A 20,793-nucleotide genomic window follows, 5' to 3' on the forward strand; every position below is an offset into this window, starting at 1 on the left:
GTTTCTCTTTTGTATGGGGGGGGGGCAGGCAGCCTGTGAAAACAGTCAGCCAAGCAAAACAGTACCACTTAAAGCAATTAGATAAAAAAGAAAGAAGGCAGAAGTTAAGGATGAGACAAAAAGTGTAGAAGTGGGAGTCAGTCAGAAAGATAAAGCAAAGATCAAAGAGGAAGAATAAAAGGAAAGAAAACTTGAAAAAAAAGGATGGATGGTGACAAGAGAGAAGTTAGTTTAAGAAACTAATTGGAAGTGGCTGTAAGGCAGGCAGAATCCAAGAACAGTGGGAAGGAACACAAGTGAAACAATTGGTCAGGAGCAACAAGGCAAATTATCAAAAGCATCAGCAGGCAAGAGATGGAGATTAGGAACAAATGAGAATCTAAAGGGATGTCAAATTGAAGAAGGCATAAGATAAATCTAAGGAAAGTACAAGCAAGGAAACTGTTAGCAGTGGGAGATGCTATCACTGAGATAATGATTTAGGTAGGTTGGCAAAGCACAAAAGAAATACTATCTGTGTAGCTAGGAAGAACCACAGAGTCTACAGTGGAGCAGCAATGAAGAACACTCACATACCGTAGGTGCACTACCAGAAGTCTGAGACGCAAGACAGAGTCTCAGATATCTAAAAAATGAAAGTATAAACCTTGTAAAATAACAGCAAAGTATGAAACTCAATTCTATACATTCAAAATACGTTCTAACAGAGGGAAAGACCATCTGACGTGGAGACAGCATTCCCACATCCTTGACACGTGTATACATTAACTCAGATACAGCCATATCTCAAGGAAGAGGGAATTCTCCAAGATACGGCAATTTTAGACTTAGTACATATTTCTATGTACTTGTACTTATCAAACAAAGAATGGGACCCCCATAAATATTATACATAAGGAGTAATGACCAAGCAAACTGGACTTTAGAGAAGGATGTCAGAAGGATCTAGAAAGTACGATGCAGGACTGCAAGCAGCAAGGGAGTGTGGCATTTTCAGAGGTCCGAAGGGTACTCAAAGCCTGCAAATCTAGGAAGAAAATAGTGAAGGAATGAAACTGCTTCCTGAGGGACTGGGAGAAGAACAGGCACTCATAAATGGAAACTGGGTAAGAACCTAGGGCTGCGAAGAAATCTGTTTGGCAGAAACAGATTCCACCTTGCCTAAAGGGTAGACAAGATGCTGAAAGAAAATTTAGAAGGGAACATCAGGATGGTGATACTCTGAGGTAGAAGGATTGACATGGTACAGTAGCTATAATAAGAACAAGAGTAACGAAGAAGAGAAAATGACAGGTTAATAAAGCAAGGATGAAAAAAGAAACAAAGATGGTGGCTAGCAATATGCAAACTTTTGTAAAGAAAATGAGTGAGCTGCAGGTAAATGCAGTGGAAGAAAAATCAAAAGTAATAGAAGTAAGTAGGATTACACAAGACACAGGCAGACAAAAAGGACTAGAGTTCGGCTGTCCGAATAAAGACACGAGACAGGCAAAATCGAGGATGAGTTGCAGTGTATGTCAGGGAAGGCATGCAGTAATGAATGGTAGAATAAAAAGATATGGTAGTTAAAGAGACACAGAATGGGTAGATTAAAGAAGAGACGCCTTCCTAAAGTCAGTGGACTAGCAGTAAAAACAGGAGGAGAAAAAAATAAATGTTTGTGTATGCAGACCAGTGAATCCACCTACATGGCAATACGAGATAATTACGAATAGGATAAACAATGTGTAGGGCAAGAAAACATTTACAAAGGGAAATGTTATTTACACAGAAGAAGCCAACCTTCCAGAAACTAACAGCACCATTCCAACTTTGATAGAAATCAAGGAAACCTACATAGTTAAAAAGAAACAATGGAAGAAAGGGGAATTTCAAAGCAAGTTTGGACAAGTTAGGAACAAGATGCTGGATACTGTATTCTGCAAGGCAAGACTGTGAAAGTGTGTAAAAAAGGCTGAAGCAAGAGTGCCCCTGGCACTGACTATGCTACCATAGGGTTATCACTGAAATAAAGGGGGTAGGAAGGGCACAAGTACTTATGAAAACATGCATACTATGGCAAAATAGTAGAAATAATAAGGAGGTGATATGGAACACAGAGGACATAAGATGCAGCGGCGGCTGGTGATTTCAAATAAAAGGGGGGGGGCTTCTGGAGACAGCTGAATGGGTGGGGCCAACAGGAAGGGGTGTGACCAACTAGAAAGGGGTTGAGCTATGCTCCAAAAAAAACTGGGACTTTAATTAAATATGCTGCCCTGGGTGCCAAACCATCCTTACGAGAGTCCACTCAAGACAAAATGAAGTGTAGAAGAAAAAAATATTTCAATGCATTGGCTATATGACAGCTTACTTAATATCGACATTGAAACAAAAAGGTTGTAAGGCATGAAAAAATAAATTACTTTTTAAATACATTACTGGAATGCCAGTCAAAATCAAGTATAAATAAAACAAGCAGCACTCAAATCAAACCACTTCTTGCACTGCAGTTCTAATTATAACTTATATTCAGCTTTATAAAAGTACAGAGTAACATGCTGAAAGTAGCAATCTCTGTGATACCCCCAACTTGTAAAAATGTTTCTTCCCCAAAATAGACCTGCTGCCTGACAACAACTATCTTTCTACTTGCTTCTTGGGGAAAACGTGATCAAAGTAAAAAATGAACAGCAAACAAGAAGCAAGCTAAACTTCTTAAAGGATTACTGCACAGGTAATGGAACACACATGATAGATTGGCATTCTATTTAGTTTACTGCTACAGCCTGCAAAGATGACTGCAATTCTCCAACAAATGTAGTGAGCTTCTGAAAATATTGTAATCCTGTCCTTTATTACAAATACTGTCACATCCATTTCAATACCCAAGGCTTATACGTTATCTAGTCATGTAAATATTATCTGCATGGCAACAACAAAAAGGCTTTCAATGTTGGTAATTCTTTAACAGTATGCTTATTAAAGCTTACTTGCATTTTACAATCTCAGACAAGCTTACCTAATGGTCATTAAAGCATTGCTACTTAAACACAGAGCAACAGGGACTGCAACAACATGCATTTTCTGGATAATAAGAAGCATAAATCAACAGTATAAAAATATGACAGAAAACCGGGACATTCTGCAAAATCAGGGACAGATGAAAAGCCACTGTAGTACTTGTGTCTACCTTGGATGGGGGGATACTCTGCACATTTACACTGCATAACTGCTCCTTGCCTTGCTTGGACACATCCAGACTCACTACATGGGGGAGTGGGGTGCAACAAGTATGTCACAATTTGAAATGTCTCTGGCTGACTGTGATGGCCCTGACACATTTGTCATATCTCTCAATCTCAGAGCAAGAAATCTGGCCAAAGCCATAAGAAGAAGTGGGACAAAGGCCCAAAAATAAGGACATTTTTTTAAATATTGCTCTTATAAACTTAGAAAGATAATAGAATAGTAGGTTTTGCATTAGTATGAATTTTCTGAAGGGTATAAAATCTGAAACTCAAATGTCTGTCATTATTTTCTAACTTCAGTCTTTAATAATTTGCCACTAATTTGACAGAAAACAGCAATTTTATGAAATATGGACCAAAAATGTGATGCAAAAATATAAAATAGCCACACAGTACAGCTGGGAACCTGGCAAAGAAGGGACGCTTTTTTAATATTAGTACTGTTAAGTTGAGCAGCTGACAAAATAAGAAATCTACATGCATTTCTTTAACAAAATAAAACTATAACTCTAATCATTACAATTATTTATTAATTGTAAACCCTCCACATTTTCTTCCAAAATTGCCATTTTGCGAAGGGATTATTAGGGGGAGAGCAACATTTTGAGCCAAAGTCAGAGACAGTTGTGAGATTTGGATAAACCTAATTCTATAAAGCTATTTATTTGCACGTACCTCTCAACCTCTTAATGCAGGAAATCTGGACAAGGCCAAATATATTGGGGGAACATACAGACAGTACTAAAAATTGCTCTTGTATAAACTTAGACAGTTGACAGAATAACAGGTCTTGCTTTACCATGCATTTTTCTGAAGGGTATGGAAGTCTGAAACTCAATGTATGTCATTATTTAGTGACTTCATTCCCAAATGATTTGCCAGAAAACCACAAATTTTATGAGGAACAAACCAAAAATAATAAGAAAAAATCTATTCATTCTGCAAAAATCTGGACTGTAGATAGGTACAGTTCAGCCGGGGCTGTCTGCGTTTGCCGCCCTTTCCCCCTAAAAAAAGCATAGTCGAATGGGGCTTCCTTCTACAGCCATTCCAATGTCCTATTACTTGGCTATTTCACCCTGTTTACCATAAACACTGTTACTTCTATGATGACTTGGATTCAATTTAAAAGTTTTATTTTACATTTTACAGCAGAAACACTAATAGACATCTGCTAAACAAAGCAATGCAGTCTCACAATGAAAACAGACTTAGCATTAAAGCTTCTCTGCCCTTGAAACTCCCATTCATTGAAACAGCACTGAAACCCACATTCAAAGAAAATGCATCTGGCCACTGTCAGATAAAGATTAACTATAGGCTGGTTTCAAATCATAGGTCCCTTGCACACGAAGCATACATGTGTTCTTTGACACCTTCCTGATTGTATTCAATTATAGTCCTTGTATAATACAGTACAGTTGTTAGAGGGTGTTTTAAATTTATTGTTTGGAACATTTTCTAGTAAACAATGAAACAAACTGCATGCACCAATAATGACAAAACTGCCCAATTCAGAACATTTCCATCATAAAAGTCTATTCAAACGTCTACAATCCACCAGTTTCAGTAAATATGCACAATCTCTGCAGAAGTAAAAGTCATCTAAATAATTCCACATTAAAGAGATCTGTAACTAATGAAAAGGTTGCTGCTAGCAAACAGCTTTATATTTCATTGTTTCATCTACAAATAAAGTGCCTGTTGCCCTTGAGGAATAAATTACCCATATTGCAAAAAAAAAATGATAAGCTAGTAATATTGCAATAGGGAATGGATGGCAAGCTGATAACAGGTTGATATTTACTAGGTATCTCCGCCAAACAGGACATTCTCAGGACGGCAGCATCCACCCCTTTTAAAAGTACAACACAGTACAGTATCAGCAATGCATCTACATACTGTGGGAGCAGAACCCACAGCCTTCTGCATCAAAGTACACTACCTGTTGTGCTATTAACAATGCAAGTAGACTCAGCATAAGCAGCACTAAACTTCTCTTCCCCTGAAGCTCTTAGCTCCTTGTAATATCTACTCGACACTCAACTGTACATCTCAACTTTGCAGCACGAGCACAAGAAATCTGGAAAAGCCAAAATTTATTGGGGGGGACAAAAGCCCAAAAAACAGGGATACCTTTAAAACATTGCTTGTATAACCTTGGAAAGTTGCTAGAATAAAATGCTGTGCTACCGCCATGCATTTCACTGCCAAGTCTTGAACCCAGGACCCTGTGCACTACAGTCAGAGCAACATATCACTATGTCAAATCAGCTGTTCTTGAAAGACAGGAAGACTAAAACTTAAATAGCTATCATTTAGTGAATTCAGTTCTCACTACAGCTCTCAACGTCTTAGCACAAAACACCTGGACAAAGCCAATAATGGGGGAATACAGCCCCCAAACATATCCAGTGAATTCAGTTCTCACCATAGCTCTCAACCTCTTAGCACAAAAAAAACTGCACAAAGCCAATAATGGGGGAATACAGCCCCCAAAATAGGGACACATTTCAAATATTGATATCATAACCTTAGAAAATTGCTAGAATAAAATGTTTTGTGTTACCATGCACTTTCTGAAGAATATGAAGCCTGAAATTCAAATGTCTGTCATTATTTAGTGAATTCAAAATCCAGAAAACCACAGTTTATGAGGAACAGAACAAAAATATGAGGCAAAAATCTGAATGCTTTTCAGAAGTGGTGGTGGGTAGGGAATTCAGGCTCTTGCTACCTGCCCCCAAGGTTGAGGGTTTGAGCCTGAGTTACTCTCTAGCCACCAGTTATAGTTAACTGGGGCATTTCTCACTCACACACACACACACACACACACACACACACACACACACACACACACACACCTGAGCCGGAATTCAAACTATGTTCCTGGGCCAGTTTCCCCAAGTACCTGAGCAGTCCTCCTCCTGGTGCTGGAATAAATAGTCCACAGAATAAATAAGCCAAGCCACAGCCAATTTCCCTGTGCTCCTGTTTCTTGGCGTAGGACAGTTCCCCATTCAAAAGTCTGCTCTCACGCATGCATGCACTGCCTCTGCTTGTTCTGAGCATGCACCGTCTGCAGACAGTCTGATTCCCTTCCAGTCTATGCGGTTGTAACCACATAGACTTCTAGGCCATCTGTAGACAGCTGCCTTCTTTCCGAATCTGGACTGGTTAAACAGCAGTCTGGATTCAAGTTTCCAAGCACACATGTGTGCTGTTCCGGGACTTTTTTTTATTTTTGATTTACCACTGGGGATTTTTTTATTTTGTTTTTCAGCTTGTTGGGGGGGGGGGGGCTACAGTCCAATATCACGAGCCTCCACTGATAAGATATGTAAATGAGTTTATAAGAGGTAATAACAACTGGAAAGAAAAAAATAAATAAAAAGAGTAAAGACTTCAGCAAAAAGAATGACAAAAGAAAAAAGAAATCAATACAGTTCAAAAGTACTATAAAAAACAGCAAGAACCAGGAATAAAAATAAGATGTGGAAGAAAAAAAGGACAACAAGCAGGAAATATAAGAAGGCCAGAGGAGGCCAAGAAAGTAAAAATGAAGAATGGGCCTTAGCCAAGGGCATAAAGGAAACACAAACAAGTCTTTAGAAACTGGGGAAGATGATGTGTGGGAATGGAAACAAATCAACTAAAAGATTATTCAAAAGAACAAACAGGGATTTTAAATGAATTACTTGGATTGTTACACAGTAGGGAAATGTAAGGAAGAGTGCTAGAATGGCAAAGTGGGATAAGAAGTGAGGGATGTAAATTCAGAGACAGAATGACAGACAAGCGGGTGGTGAGAAGACAACTTCAGAGAGGACAAAGCTCAAAAACCTGTAAGGAGTATTTACAGAGTCACTCAGCACTACTTAACTGATTCTTAACAGAGGAAGTGGTGTGAAAAGAGTAAAAGCACTGAACAGGTGTACTGCAACATAACTAAGCAAGCAAAACTGGAGGCTAGTTAACATCACCTGTGGAGGAAAGTATGGAAAGGATACTAAAATAGAGTTTGGAAAAATTTCTGAAGAAAACCACCTCCAGGACTTGAATCTATATGAGTTTGTAGCCAAACGGTCCTGTCAAATAATCATATGGTTGTACAAATAGGTGACTGCAGAGGCAGCCAAGGGAAATTTTGGGACTATTATAATATCATTATCTGGAAATCATTAAGCTCTACAATGTCATTCCTCACAAGAGGCCACTGGGCAAGCTATAGTGAAATGGGTAAGAAATGTGATAAAAATGGAAGAATCAAGAGAGTGATATTGAGGGTTGGGGAGCTTCTGTCAAATGTGAAGATGGTTAGTAGTGGGGCCAGTGCTCCTTCATTTTGTTCATTTTGGACATAATAATGGATAATGAAAACAAGAGTAACTTTTTTGGGAGATGACATTAAAGCAGGACTGGAGGCACATAACAGTGAAGGCAATTTGGCAAAGGCTTTTGAAAACAGCAGAAACAGCAGAGAAGTGGCAGCTTAAATTTAATAGAAAGAATGGACACAGAACCTTAAATACACTTGGGTAGTTTGCTATGACTAAACTGAGCCACCAGAAGCAGAACAAGAAAGCAGTGAAAAGAACCAGCAAACTTCAAGTTTGCAGCCTTTGGAAAGACTCCAGGAACAAGGTAATAATTCTTGCACTCTACAGATTACCGGTTAAGGCCACAGTAAGTAAAATGTAGTTGGTGAAATTTATTGTTCAAGACGAACCTATGCCATGAAAACAAAAATATACAATAAGTGGAAAAAAAGCAGTTATGTACTCACCATAACATTCTATCTGTGCTGTCTGCTTCAGTATTCATCAAACCTGTGCATCACGGTTCCGACCTTGGAACCAACTCAGCCATCAGGAAGCTAAAGATTCCAAGCTAGACCTCTGCCCACCCTACCCATACTGCCTAGCTCCTCTCAGACACCTCAGATAGAGTTTGCTGCCAGTTTTCCCCGAAGAAAAAATACATACTTAAAAAAAGAAAAAAAAACTAAAGTTTAAAAGAATGTTCAGTGCTCAAAACAGGAACAAATGAAAAGTTCCCAGACTTGTCCATCAGGTCCTTCAGATATAAGGAAAGAGGAAGAAGGGATGGAAGGGTGATGAAGACTGAAGCAGACAACACAGATGGAACATTATGGCGAGCACCCAACTTCTTTATCTGATGTTGTCTGTTCAGTCTTCATCAAACCTGTGGGACAAAGTCCCCAGCTACTTGGATCTGGACGATTCATGGAAGGATATTCCAGGATACTGCAGAGCCAAAAGCAGCCCTATTGCTGGAGATAATATCAAGTTTGTAATGCAAAATGAAAGTGTGAGAACATGCCCATGAAGCAGCTGCACAAATATCCTCTAAGGAAACTCTGGACCAGAAGGCCTGGGGTGTGACTATGAATCTCGTGGAACAAGCTCTGACTGGACTGGGTAAAGGAACACTGCTCAATGAATAAACATGAGAAATGGTTCAATGAATAAAAATGAGAAATACAATCCCTTAACCATCTAGCAATAGTAGTTTTGACAACAACTTTCTCTTTTTTGGAATATGAGAAAGCCACAAACAGTTAATCAGATTTTCTGAAAGATTTAGTCCTATCCAGGTAGATGCACAATTGTCTACTGACGTCTAAGAGGTGCAATATATACATATATATATATATATATATATATATATATATATATATATATATATACACACACATATATATATATATATATATATATATATATATATATATATATATATATATATATATATATGTATGTATATATATATATATATATATATATATATATATATATATATATACATATACATATACATATATATATTTATATATATGTGCACCCTTATTTTGAAAATTTGGAAAAAAAAAACACAGAGATTAATGGATTGATTAATGGTGTTTACTGACGCAACATTTGACAAGAAAGGATTAGTAAGTAAAGTAACTTGTCATTCTGAAAATAAGATAGGGGGGGTTTGGAAGACCATTCTTGAAGCTCTGAAACCCTCCTGGTCAAAGTAATTATTACTAACAAGGCAGTTTTCCAGGACAATAATTTCTTTCTGCCTTAGCAGCAGGTTCAAAGGAGGACAAGGTCAGAGCTTGAAGAGCCAATGTAAGATCCATGGAAGACTCAGATCTTTGATAGGAAGTCGAAGATGGAACACACCTTTCGGCAATGCTTTGCAAAGTCTAGAACATCCTAAAGAAGCAGCGTTTTCCCCAGCGTGAAAATTAGAAATGGCTGCCAACTGAACTTTAACAGTAGAGAAGATGCCCCCTGAATGAAAAGACCAGCTAAGAAGTCCAAGACTGCCAAAACAAGCACCATAAGCAGATCATTGTGATGCTGCTGGGCCTAAATGGAAAACTTTTTTCACTTTTTATAAATTTTCCTGGCATAAGACTTGTGGGAGGAAATGATAATATTTTGAACTGGGGGAAGAAAGCCTGGATTGCCTAGCCATCATCAGAATTTGAGAAACCATGCGGTTAGTTTCAAGTTGCGAAGATCTGGATGAAGTTGCCCTGAGGGGTGAGAGAGAAGGTCTGGACATTGATCCAAGGTCCATGGAGGGCAAATTAGATGAAAAGGGAAAAATCTTGGATCTTATTTCAACCATTACAAACATCAACATGATTCAATACATCACAATATGATCCAAACTTCTATTTCTGGAGATAAGTTAGTTGGCTGTATGCCATGTGGTCATTGCAGCCATAGCAAACATGTGTTGAAAACTATACAATTTTCTAGTAGTAATTGTGGGACCATATTTGATATAAAGTTTTTTGCAAATTGCAGTACAGATTGGATCATATATACGGCTTCCTGTAGCTGCCATGCATTTTACATAGGACAGACATTTAGACCCCTCAGATTATGCATTTCTGAACACCTTAGTGATGTTAAATGTAAAAGGTTGAGCAATGCCCTTTACAAACGCACTTTAAAACACACCACAGCAACATTTAATTTTACTATTATTGATAAAATAGTAGGTGACAGATCCAACAAATCTGGATGGCACAGTAAATTAAATGCCAAAGAAAAAAATGGATTGTAAAGTTAGGTGGACTGTTCTAGCCTGGTCTTAATGAATATTTATGATTAGGAACATTTATGAATATTCATGAGCTCACCAATGAAATCTTATGATTATTTATTTGTAAATGTATGTAAGGACTTCAAGATGCTTTGGTAAGCTAACACTGATGAAGGCTAGGTTAATTCCACAGCTGAAACCGGTCTGTTATTTCTTGTTGTTTTTTATTAAATTATTTACACAGCTCACAGTTGCTGGCTTTTGTTTTTGTTTTTGGTCTACAAATTAGACGAGATCACAGGAAGGTGAACCAAACTTGTTGAGGCTAAAAGGGGGCAATGAGGATCACTTTGCTCTTCAACATGCATGCCTTCTGAAGAAATCTGGGAATCACAGTAAGAGGGTTGAATGCATAAAGAAGACTGGGAGGCCAAGCATGGACTAGAGCGTCTCTTGCTGACTGTCCCTGTGGAAGGATCAGGGCAAAATACCTGCTGCACTTGCTGCTGAAGGGAGAGGCAAAGAGGTCACAGTAGGTTTGACACCATCTGAGGAAAATCCTGTTTGCCACTGACTGATTCACAGATCACTCATGAGGCGTCAACAGAACTCTGCTGAGCCTGTCCGCCAATATGTTGTGCTACCTAGGAATGTGCGCTGCAACTAGAAGGCAGTTGTTAGAAATAGCCCACTGTTACACTCTAATTGCTTCTTGGCAAAGAGGATAGGACTTGGTTCCACCTTGCTAGCTGAGGTACCACACAACAGACATGTTGTCGGTCTGAATCGCAATTGTCCCTAGAGGAAGAAGGGAGTGAAGTGCTTGCAACGCTAAAAGCGCCACCCTCATCTCTTGGACACTGACATGCAGATTGGTCTTTTGAGAGTCTACGTCCCTTGAACTGTCTTTCCCAGGTAATGCCCCCTCCACCCCAGCTGGGAGGCATCTGTGGTCAACGTGGTGACGGGGGTGGGAAGAATGAAAGGTCAGCCCTGAGACACTTCTGGATTGTGAAGCCACCACAAAAGAGAATTTCTGCACACTCAAAACAGTCTTATAGGATAATTCAGGGAATGATGCAGAAGGGACCATTGGACTGACAATGTCTACTGCTGGACTCTCATATGTAAGCGAGCTGTTGGTAGTAAGGTTACTGTTGCAGCCACAGAACCCAGATCCTTGAGGACAAAATTTGCTGGAGGAACTGGCACAGCTAGCATTTGTCTGATATGTGTCTGTAGTGAGAAAATCCTGTCCTGTGGAATATAGGCCAGGGTTTTGTTTGTATCCAAGTGGGCTTCTATTCAATCTGTCACTTGTACAGGTTGAAATTGTGACTTTTGAAGGTTTATAGTGATCCCCAAGGTTAGGGCCATTTGCAAGAGAAAATCCATAGCCTGAACCAGTAGATGCCTGAATGGCGCAACAAGTAGCCAGTCATCCAGGTAAGGAAACACATGGAATCCTTGAAGTATGAGGTGAACTGCAACTACTGTCATGCATTTGAACACCCTGGGGGCTGTGGTGAAACCAAATGGAAGCACATAAATCCGGTAGTGACTGGCTCCCTGCTTGAAATGGAGATACTTTCTGGAGCGTCTGTTCATTTTGATATGGTAGTACTCATCCTTGAGATCTATCGAGCACATGCAGTCATCCTTCTATAGAAAGGGAAAAATGGACTAAACCGTGAGCATCCTGAACTTCGTGCATTTGACTGAACTGTTCAGGTAAGCTAGATCGAGTATGGGCCTGAGATCCCATTTTCTTTGGAACTAAAAAGACTTGGGAGTAAATCCCGGATCCATGCTGGTCTGACAGGACCTCCTGGATGACTCTTTTTTTGAAGAACTTTGCAATTTCCAAAGTTGCCACCTCCCTTTGATTGGGTGGAACATCAGGGTGGTGTTGTTTTGGCTTGGGCAGATTTAAAATTGGAATGGAGTAACCTCTGGATATGATACCTTGCACCCATCGGTCATTCGTGATGGCTAACCAGGCTTCCCCAACTGCCTCCAGAGATGGACAGTCAGGCAACGCCTCAGGGATGCTTCAAGGATTTCTCCGAAGGGGAACCCCCAGACCACTAATTCAGCAGACCCCCTCTGCCAAGAGGGTGGCATCTACCCGTAGTGGAAAAATCTCCCTAAGCATCCTGGAAAGGACCCTGGGATGTTCTGAACCACAACTTCTTTCCCCCATGCTGATTTCTGAAGGACCTTTGTGGGGTAGAGAAGAAGATTCCGATGGCAGAGAGGGTATTTCCATCTTTCTCACTGTGGGAGAGTGCATCACGAACAGTCAGTCCAAAGAGGGAGGAATCATCAATGGGGGCATTGACAAATAATGCTTTGAAGGGTTCTGTGAAATCACACAGCCACATCCAGGCATGGTACCGAATGGCAATGCCAGCACCGGCCACCCTATTGGTGCCCTCAATTGCGTGAGAGATCAGCCTGGACGCACTGGAAATGGACTGAAGGGTGGCAATACGAGAGGTAAAGGAAGTCTGTTCCTCCATCATCATGGAGTCAGGGCTAGAGCTAGAGAGTTCCTTAAGTAAGTCCCTCTGTAGCCTCATAAAGTGGGAAAAGTAATTCAATGCTCTGAGAGTAAAGTGGAAGAAGTACAGAACTGTTTTCCAAATCTATCCATAGCACTAGACTCCCTGTTAGGGGGATGGACAGTAAAGCTTTCCTGGGCAGGCTCTTCTTGGTGGCCACCACAACCACAACGGCATCTACTGGGATACCCTTTGTTCAGTGGGGTCTATTCTGGGGGGCACTAAGAATTTTGCCCACTCTTTTAGGAATAGGATCTGCAGCATCTGGTTCCTTCCATGCCCTTGCAGACACTAGGTACACCAGGGGGTCTGCAGGGGGGATACCAAGGATGTAGATGGCCCAGTTCTGAAGGCCTCTAGGAACACTAACTCATCTGGGGTGGGGTTTATGGCTGACCAGCCACCGCTCTGGTGGAGGATTTCTAAAGTATCTCCAAAGGAGACGTCGGGTAGAGATCTAGGGAACCCCTCCCCTTCATCAAAGTCAGTGCCCGTCATGAGAGATTCCTCTGAGGAATCTAGGTGCCCTTTTGCACATTTCCTTCAGAGGAACTTCCTCAGTGGGATGCTCTGGGGAGGTGTCGGAAGAAATCTAGGCTTTCAGTGGAAGAGTCTGCAGGCCCTGAGGAGCCAGCTGCCCCAGTGACAGAGGAGAGATCTCCAACCCAGAGCTCAGGAGGGGAAGGGGTGGATCCAAAACTGTAGGAGACAGAGGTCTCCTAGGAGCAGAGAGGACCCTCATCACCACCTCAAAGGGAGAAGGACTGCCAGAGTCCTGAGGAAACCTCCCCTGTCCCGAGGGATCAAGAACAGACCGTCCCCAGCACCAGCAGCCCTCCACTCCAAGTGGGAAGTCAGCACTTAGCTGTTGAATGCCGAGGCACCAAGGGGAAGTGACAACTCCAAGAGGTGGAGTTGAAGTCATCCCCCCAGGCTCAAAGTTGAGGCTTTGGCTCTGAGACATGCTCGGCACAGATCTGGTCGAAACTGAGTGAGTCAAGGAAGCAGTTGTCTTGAAGAGGCAAAAGACTATCGGACCCAATGAACCAGCTCCAAGGACAGGTGGATCCGGGAACTCCAAAATGGCAGGCCGGATCAAAGAAGAAAAAACTATCCTGCATGGAGACGCTCTGCTCGCAGATCCCATAGGGGACGGAGCTGGGATGATCCCCATCTGGATCTGCGTACGGAGAAACTTCCTCAGTCTGTCCACCTCATTCTCTGATAGAACCTGATGGACGAGGACACAGAGGAGGGTCTGAAGTGATATCTACAGGAAACACACTCGGTGCCACAAGCTCTGGCCCTGAAGAGGAGGCTGGGGCAAGGGGCAGAGAGGAAGCAACAGATATCACAGCCGAGGAACTCTGCTCTGAAGGTCTTGGGGCCCTTTTATGGAGGCTCTGACTCAACCGACACATAGGGGCCAGGGACCATTTCTTATGACCACTGACCTCATTAGGCTTTTTGGTGGGGGTTTGAGCTCCTGAGATGGAAGCAACAGCAGGAGAAGGAGGATGAATAAGACCCCTGAGAACCAACTTGTTTCTTCTATCTGCAAGGGCCCAAGGAAGAAAGGACTTCCAGACAGAACAAACCACCTGAAGGTGGGCAACATGCAAACAATAAATGCACTCCCTGTGGGCATCAGATACATGGATCTTGTGCCCACAGGAAGTACATTTTTTAAAATCAATGGGCTTGTCAGATTTATCTGACATAGTAGCAAGAAAGCAGGAAGACACAAAGAGGGATGCGATGATCATTCGGCAGAAAACTCTACACAACACTACAGAGAAAACTATTTTTTTTTTAAACAAAAAGGCAGTAAGAAACAGAAAGAAGGGTAGTGAGAAACAGAAGATGGTTGAAAAACCACATACGACTGGTGGGAACAAACACTAGAAATACCCAAGGAGGAGCTTTAACCTGACCACAATGCTTCGCTCTGCACGGCAAACGAAATCTGAGGTATCCGAGAGGAGCTAGGTAATGTGGGTAGGGTGGGAGGAGCTCTAGCTTGGAATCTTTAGCTTGCTGACAGCTGAGTCAGTTCCAAGGTCAGTACAGAGACCCACAGGTTTGATGAAGACTGAAAACACAACATCAAATCACTTCCTACAGTACTATAAACAAACAGATATGAGTATATGTCAGTACATAATAGCATCCTTACAGTTAAAACATAATATATACAAGTATGCATATATATATATATATATATATATATATATATATATATATATATATGTATACACACAACAAAATTTAAATTACAAAAATATGAACATTCAAAAGAGTTCGTATGAATCCCATTATAGATATAATAAAATACTTCTCCACATATAGAGTTGTAAATGAATAAAATAAGCTGCCAGAAAGAGCAGAGAGGAGAAAAGAATAGGTAGAGTGTGGGACATGTAGAAAACAGGAAGACACAGAAAACATGTGGCTGCTGTGAATAAACTGCAAATTCTGTTAAGACTAGGCAAATCTTTGGTCTTATGCCAATGCTCACGTCTTTGTAGGCATGCATGTAAGATTATAACAACTGTACAATGACTAGAATATTTTGGAACACACTTGGACAAGATACAGGAAAGCCTATTTTGTAGTTATACAGAACACTGACATAAAATAGAAATGTTGAAAAGTCATCACTGTAACAGAAACAAAACTGCAAATTTGTGTAAAGCAAGACATTTTGCTCTCGTAAAAACAGAAATGTATATAGACACACTTCAGCACAGGAACATAACACACTTAACTTACCAGGATCACTGTTAACTACAGGTTTACTCTTAATCTGTTCAGATGGCTGATAATGAATTTCTTTAAACCATGGTATTAAGTCAACAAAAGCATCAGAGACTTGATAAAGAATAAATAGGAAATATTCTGCGACCTCTTCTCCCTTGCTTGCTACCAATTCTAGGATTTTCCGTACCTAGACAAAGCAATACAACATACAGTATTACTATTTAGTCTTCTCTAAGGTAGAAAGAAATTTAAAAGAAAACTTCTCAACTAAGCAGTCACACACATTTTAGAACAGAATACCATTGCAACAACAATTATTTCAGATGCAAGCGATGCACTTTACTGGCAAAAGAATAAAAAAAGCCACAGAAAATAATGTTTATGACTTGAATACTACTTAGCAAGTAAGAAGGATCCTTTAATTACCATTGTGACACTGCCAGCCCAGCTATCTGGAATTTTGTAAATAATCATATGTCATTTTTGAATATTAATATGATTCATATGCTTGTCTTACAAATGTAAGAGAACTATGTTATGTGTATATTAAACTACTGGTGCAGAAGTGTGTGTTGAACTGTATGTTATGTACTGAGCTTCACGAATGTAACCACAGTGTACCCAACTGGAAAACAACAGAAATGTATACAAACTATATACCTGTACAAATGTATATTTTAATAATAGACACTGGAACATACAGAGTTAACCTGCAAACCTTCAAGAAAATAAGTTGAAATTGTTTACAACTGTGTTATCTCTCAGCTTCAGCACGGAGACAGGATGTCTAGAGCTAGAAGTTTCTTTCTATTGTCTTGAAACAGAAATAACTACTACGTTTAAAATGTAAATTGTTTGTATTGCATTATGACATCATGGCAGCTGTACAGTTCTAAGACATGCATTTCTCACACAGAGGTGTTAAATTATGTCAAGTATCTGGTTAGCCTGGGGACTGAAGGCATGTGACAAAGAGTGATGTCATCCAGCTGACCCACCAGTAATATCTGATAGTAATTTAAGAACTCTCTCAGAGATAGATGGTGCATTTTGTATCTTGCCTTGGACTTGGAAACATCCACTCATCAACATCTGCATTTGCCTTGTTAATAGTAAGTAACTAGGATACAGTGATTTATTTTAGATATAGATAGGAAAATAGTGAATATTAGTTTAGATGTATTATGTAATTATTTGCGACTGTCCTGCAATGTTGTTTTAAAATATTTCTTGTGATTCTGAACTCTGTAGTTACTGTGTTGTTTGAGTATTATCTTGTTCTTTTATTATTCATTATTAAATATATTTAAACCTTTTAATTGTGTCTGTTTTGTTTAGAGATATTTAAGCTCTTAGAGTACTTGCATATGTATTTGGTGATACTGTATAGGCCACTCCAATAGCCTTGGTCTTGGTCACACACCATTTGGATAATAATAGCCTTACACAGTAGGACTGGGCACCCTTTGTAAGAGCCTTAGAGTAGTTGATAAAGAGCTGGTTGGCGGCATTGATAACTACCTTATAGTCTGGGCAGAAGGGGGCATAGCTAGTAAACCTATGCCAGCCTACCCAGGAGTGTGTCTGTGTTTCTATATAAATCAAATTTCAAAGTGTGTGTTTGTGTGTGTGTGTGTGTGTGTGTGTGTGTGTGTGTGTGTGTGTGTGTGTGTGTCAGCTACTAGTGCAAGGACACAAAGCACTGGTTGGACAGAGAGGGTATTGGAGGTTTATGTCTTGACCATTTGGCTGAGATCTTAACCCTATAGCTGTGCCAGTGGGGCGTCTTATTGGGGATCTGGAGAAAGAGGGAGAACCCAACCCCAGACTGACTGATCTCAGTGTGCTCTTAAGGGAAATTGTGCTTTATTGCTTGTGTACTTGTCATGCTCCCAATGTGTACATCCCTCACTGGTGCTAGTGGTGAAGACTGAGGCTCCTTGATTACTGGGGCAGTGCAGGGGCATTGCATAATTGTTTGACAGCGGTGGGACAGCCATATTGCATATTAACTGACTTTTAGTAGTGTGGATATTGAATTCCTGTAGCTTGTGTACAGTTGTCACTGAAGGTGTTTCAGCCACGCAGTGAACACTCATATCACAATTCTTTTATTTTTTTTTGTTAGCTTAGTTGGTCAGGAAGAGAAGGCAAGCATGTCAGCAGAGGAGTATGGAAAGCTGACAAGAAGCTAGTTGGCTGAAATGTGCCAGGCTAAAGGACTGATGCATGCCAATCTGACTAAAGTAGACATGATTGCAGCTTTAGTTACAGCTGCATCACCGAATAGCAACCAGGAGGACAATAAGACTAGCCGTGGAGATGTACAACTCTCAGAAAATGGACAGATCAACCTTTCCACAGAGGACTTAAAAATCCATCTGGAGTAAAAGAGACTTGAGTTGGAGGCCAAGCATTTGGAAATAGAAGCAGCAGAGAGACTGAGACATCTGGAGGCTGAGGAGAATGAAAGGCAGAGGCAACATGAAAAGGAGATGCTCTTCACCAAAGTCATGGAGGTAATGGGGAAGGGAGTAACTGAAACCCAGAAGCAAAAAAGGTCAGTCAATTTCTTCTGCAATTTACAGAGGGGGATAATTCTGATAGCTTCATTCATATGTTTGAGAGGATATGTAACCAGTATAATGTTGACCAAGGGCTCTGGGTAAGGTTCCTGACCCCCTTACTCCATGATAAAGCTGTAACTGTTCTTTCCAAACTGTCTGATACTGACTGTTTAAAATTATAATGTTGTAAAGAACTGTTTGCTAGAATTTTTTAAGTGAACACCTGAAGCTTACAGGAAAACATTTTGTGAGCATAGACACATGGCAGATGAAAGTGTGTGTGAATATGTTGCTGAACTAAGCAATTACTTTCATGAGGGGGGGTGAGGGGATAACAGGTCACCACATTTGAAGGGCTGGCAGACTTTTTGGTGAGGAACTGGCCCTTAGCACTCTGGCTGAGGACAAGAGAATCTGGTTAAGTGACAGACAATGCAATACTGTAGATAAGTTGGGGAAGAAGGGACACCTATACCTAGCAAGCAGGGCATCACTGCACAGGAAAAGGGGCACCCAGTGCCGTTCATGGGAACCCATGGTGGGCAGCCCAGACTGCCCCAATAGAATCCGGCAGTAGCAGGAGAAGCCACTGGTCCATGTACACATCCAGGACCAAGGGTTAAATGTTTTAAATGTAACCAGTGGGGCCATGTAGGATATAGATGTCTATGAGGGCAAGGTGGAGTACAAAATGTGGGAGAGCCATTAAGTGGGAATGACAAAATACAAACACTAGGTTGTCTCGAGACAACAAGGGTACTAAACTACCACAAGACGTTATATCCTATCTTAGTGAATGGGAAAGAGGCCATGGCTAAGACAGACAGATAACCTCTGACATAATCATTGTGAAGCCCAGCTTACAGAGGAGCACAACTTGCTTGGACAGTCTACTCCAGTCAGAGCTTTAGGAGGGACCCCATTCCAAATAACTCTGGCTAGGGTTCACCTTGACTGGGAGGGTGGAAAAGGAAGCCAGCAAGTAGGTGTGTTTGAGGATATCCCTACAGATGTTCAGATAGAGAATGATTTTGTCAATGCAGTAGCCTGTGTGCATGCAGATATATGCAGTCAGGCTTGGAGACAAGCATGTGGGTCTTGTAGTCTGGGGGAGACCCAGACAGACCACACACTTGCAGCTAGGACTGGTGAGATGGTTAATTCAGAGAGGGAGCTACCCTGTAGCAGTGAGACTCAAGATGAGCCACAACTCCTTGAGGGTACTAATGTTCCCTTGGACAGAGTGACTTGCAAGGGCAGAGGTGAGTAGCAGCACCAGGCTGACAGGGAGGCACTGCTGTCAGAGGATACCAGACTTCCTGTGGAAGGGGATCTGGCAAGAGTTACAAAGAAAGAGTTGGGACACGCTCAGCTCTGAGACCCAACATTACAAGGCCTGAGGCAGGTAGCTAGTGAGGCACCTGATTCTCAAGGGAAGGGGGAATATGTATACTGGAACAAAGGGTTACTGTATAAAGAGTAGACCCCTGAGGGAGGGCTAGAGGGTCAGAGAATACAACAGTTGGTAGTGGCCAGAGCCTACTGCCTGGCACTTCTAGCCATAGCCCATGATATTCCCTTTGCAGGTCATATGGGCATAAAACGTAAAAAGAGACGTATTATGCAGAACTTTTATTGGCCTGGGATTTCTAGAGATGTAACCAGGTACAGCAGGATCTGTAAGCAGTGTCAAAATGTAGGCAAAGCAGGAGACAAGGTGAAAACTCCTTTGATGCCTTTGCCTGTGTTTGAGGAGCCATTTCAGAGGGTAGCTATGGATATTGTGGGGCCTCTGAGTACCCCAAGTTCCCCAGGGAAAAAGTACATCCTAGTGGTACTAGATTATGCTACCAGATACTCTGAGGCAGTGTTTCTGTCCTCCATTGAGGCAGAAAAGGTAGCAATGCTTTGTTAGACATTTTCAGCAGGGTAGGTTTCCTAAAAGAAATACTGACTGACTGAGGTGCCAATTTCATGTCAGACCAACACCCCCTACCATCCCGAGGCTAATGGTCTTGTTGAGAGGTTAAAACTCTACACTCAAGACGATGCTACAGGCATTTGCAGACCAGTAAAAGAGGGACTGGGACAAATATTTGCCCCATCTGTTGTTTGCTTCCAAAGAGGTCCCCCAGGGATCCAAAGTTTTTCACCCATTGAGTTGCTGTATGGACACAGGTTGAGGGGAGCTCTAGATCTGATTCAATATGAGTGGGAGGGTAAGTGTGAATCCCACAAGGAGTCTGTTGTGGCATATGTCCTAAACCTCAGGACAAGGCTCAGGGAACTTATGGGCTTGTCCCGGGACAACTTGACAGAAGCCCAACAGCAGAAAAAGGTCTGGAATGCTTGAGCTAGAGAGTATGCTGTAGGGCAGCAATGATAATGGTTCTCATTCCTGTCAGATGCAACAAGCTGCAGGCAGCCTGGGAGGGACCCAACAAAGTGGTAAGGAAGGGCAGTGATGTTAACTACATTATAGAACTGCTAGGCAGGGTCACAAATTGTACCATGTTAACAAGATGAAACCTTACCATGATAGGGAGGCCCTTGTGCTGAGTATTTGCAGTGGATTGCAGGAGTCGTCTGAGGGGGATCTGG

At 41.3% G+C, this 20,793-nt stretch overlaps 1 protein-coding gene across 4 annotated transcripts in view; it reads right to left on the reverse strand.

Moving 5' to 3' along the window:
- NOD1 (nucleotide binding oligomerization domain containing 1) overlaps positions 1-20,793 on the reverse strand; it is an 849,510-nt gene that overhangs the window by 594,663 nt on the left and 234,054 nt on the right. For all 4 annotated transcript variants that reach the window (XM_044065019.1, XM_044065017.1, XM_044065018.1 and 1 more), the window contains exon 3: positions 15,638-15,812. In XM_044065019.1, coding sequence (XP_043920954.1) covers positions 15,638-15,812 — 175 coding nt within the window. The remainder of the gene's footprint in view (positions 1-15,637; positions 15,813-20,793) is intronic.

The sequence above is a fragment of the Protopterus annectens genome, chromosome 3.part0 (assembly GCF_019279795.1).
Source record: "Protopterus annectens isolate FY-2018-M chromosome 3.part0, PAN1.0, whole genome shotgun sequence".
Lineage (NCBI taxonomy): Eukaryota > Metazoa > Chordata > Ceratodontiformes > Protopteridae > Protopterus > Protopterus annectens.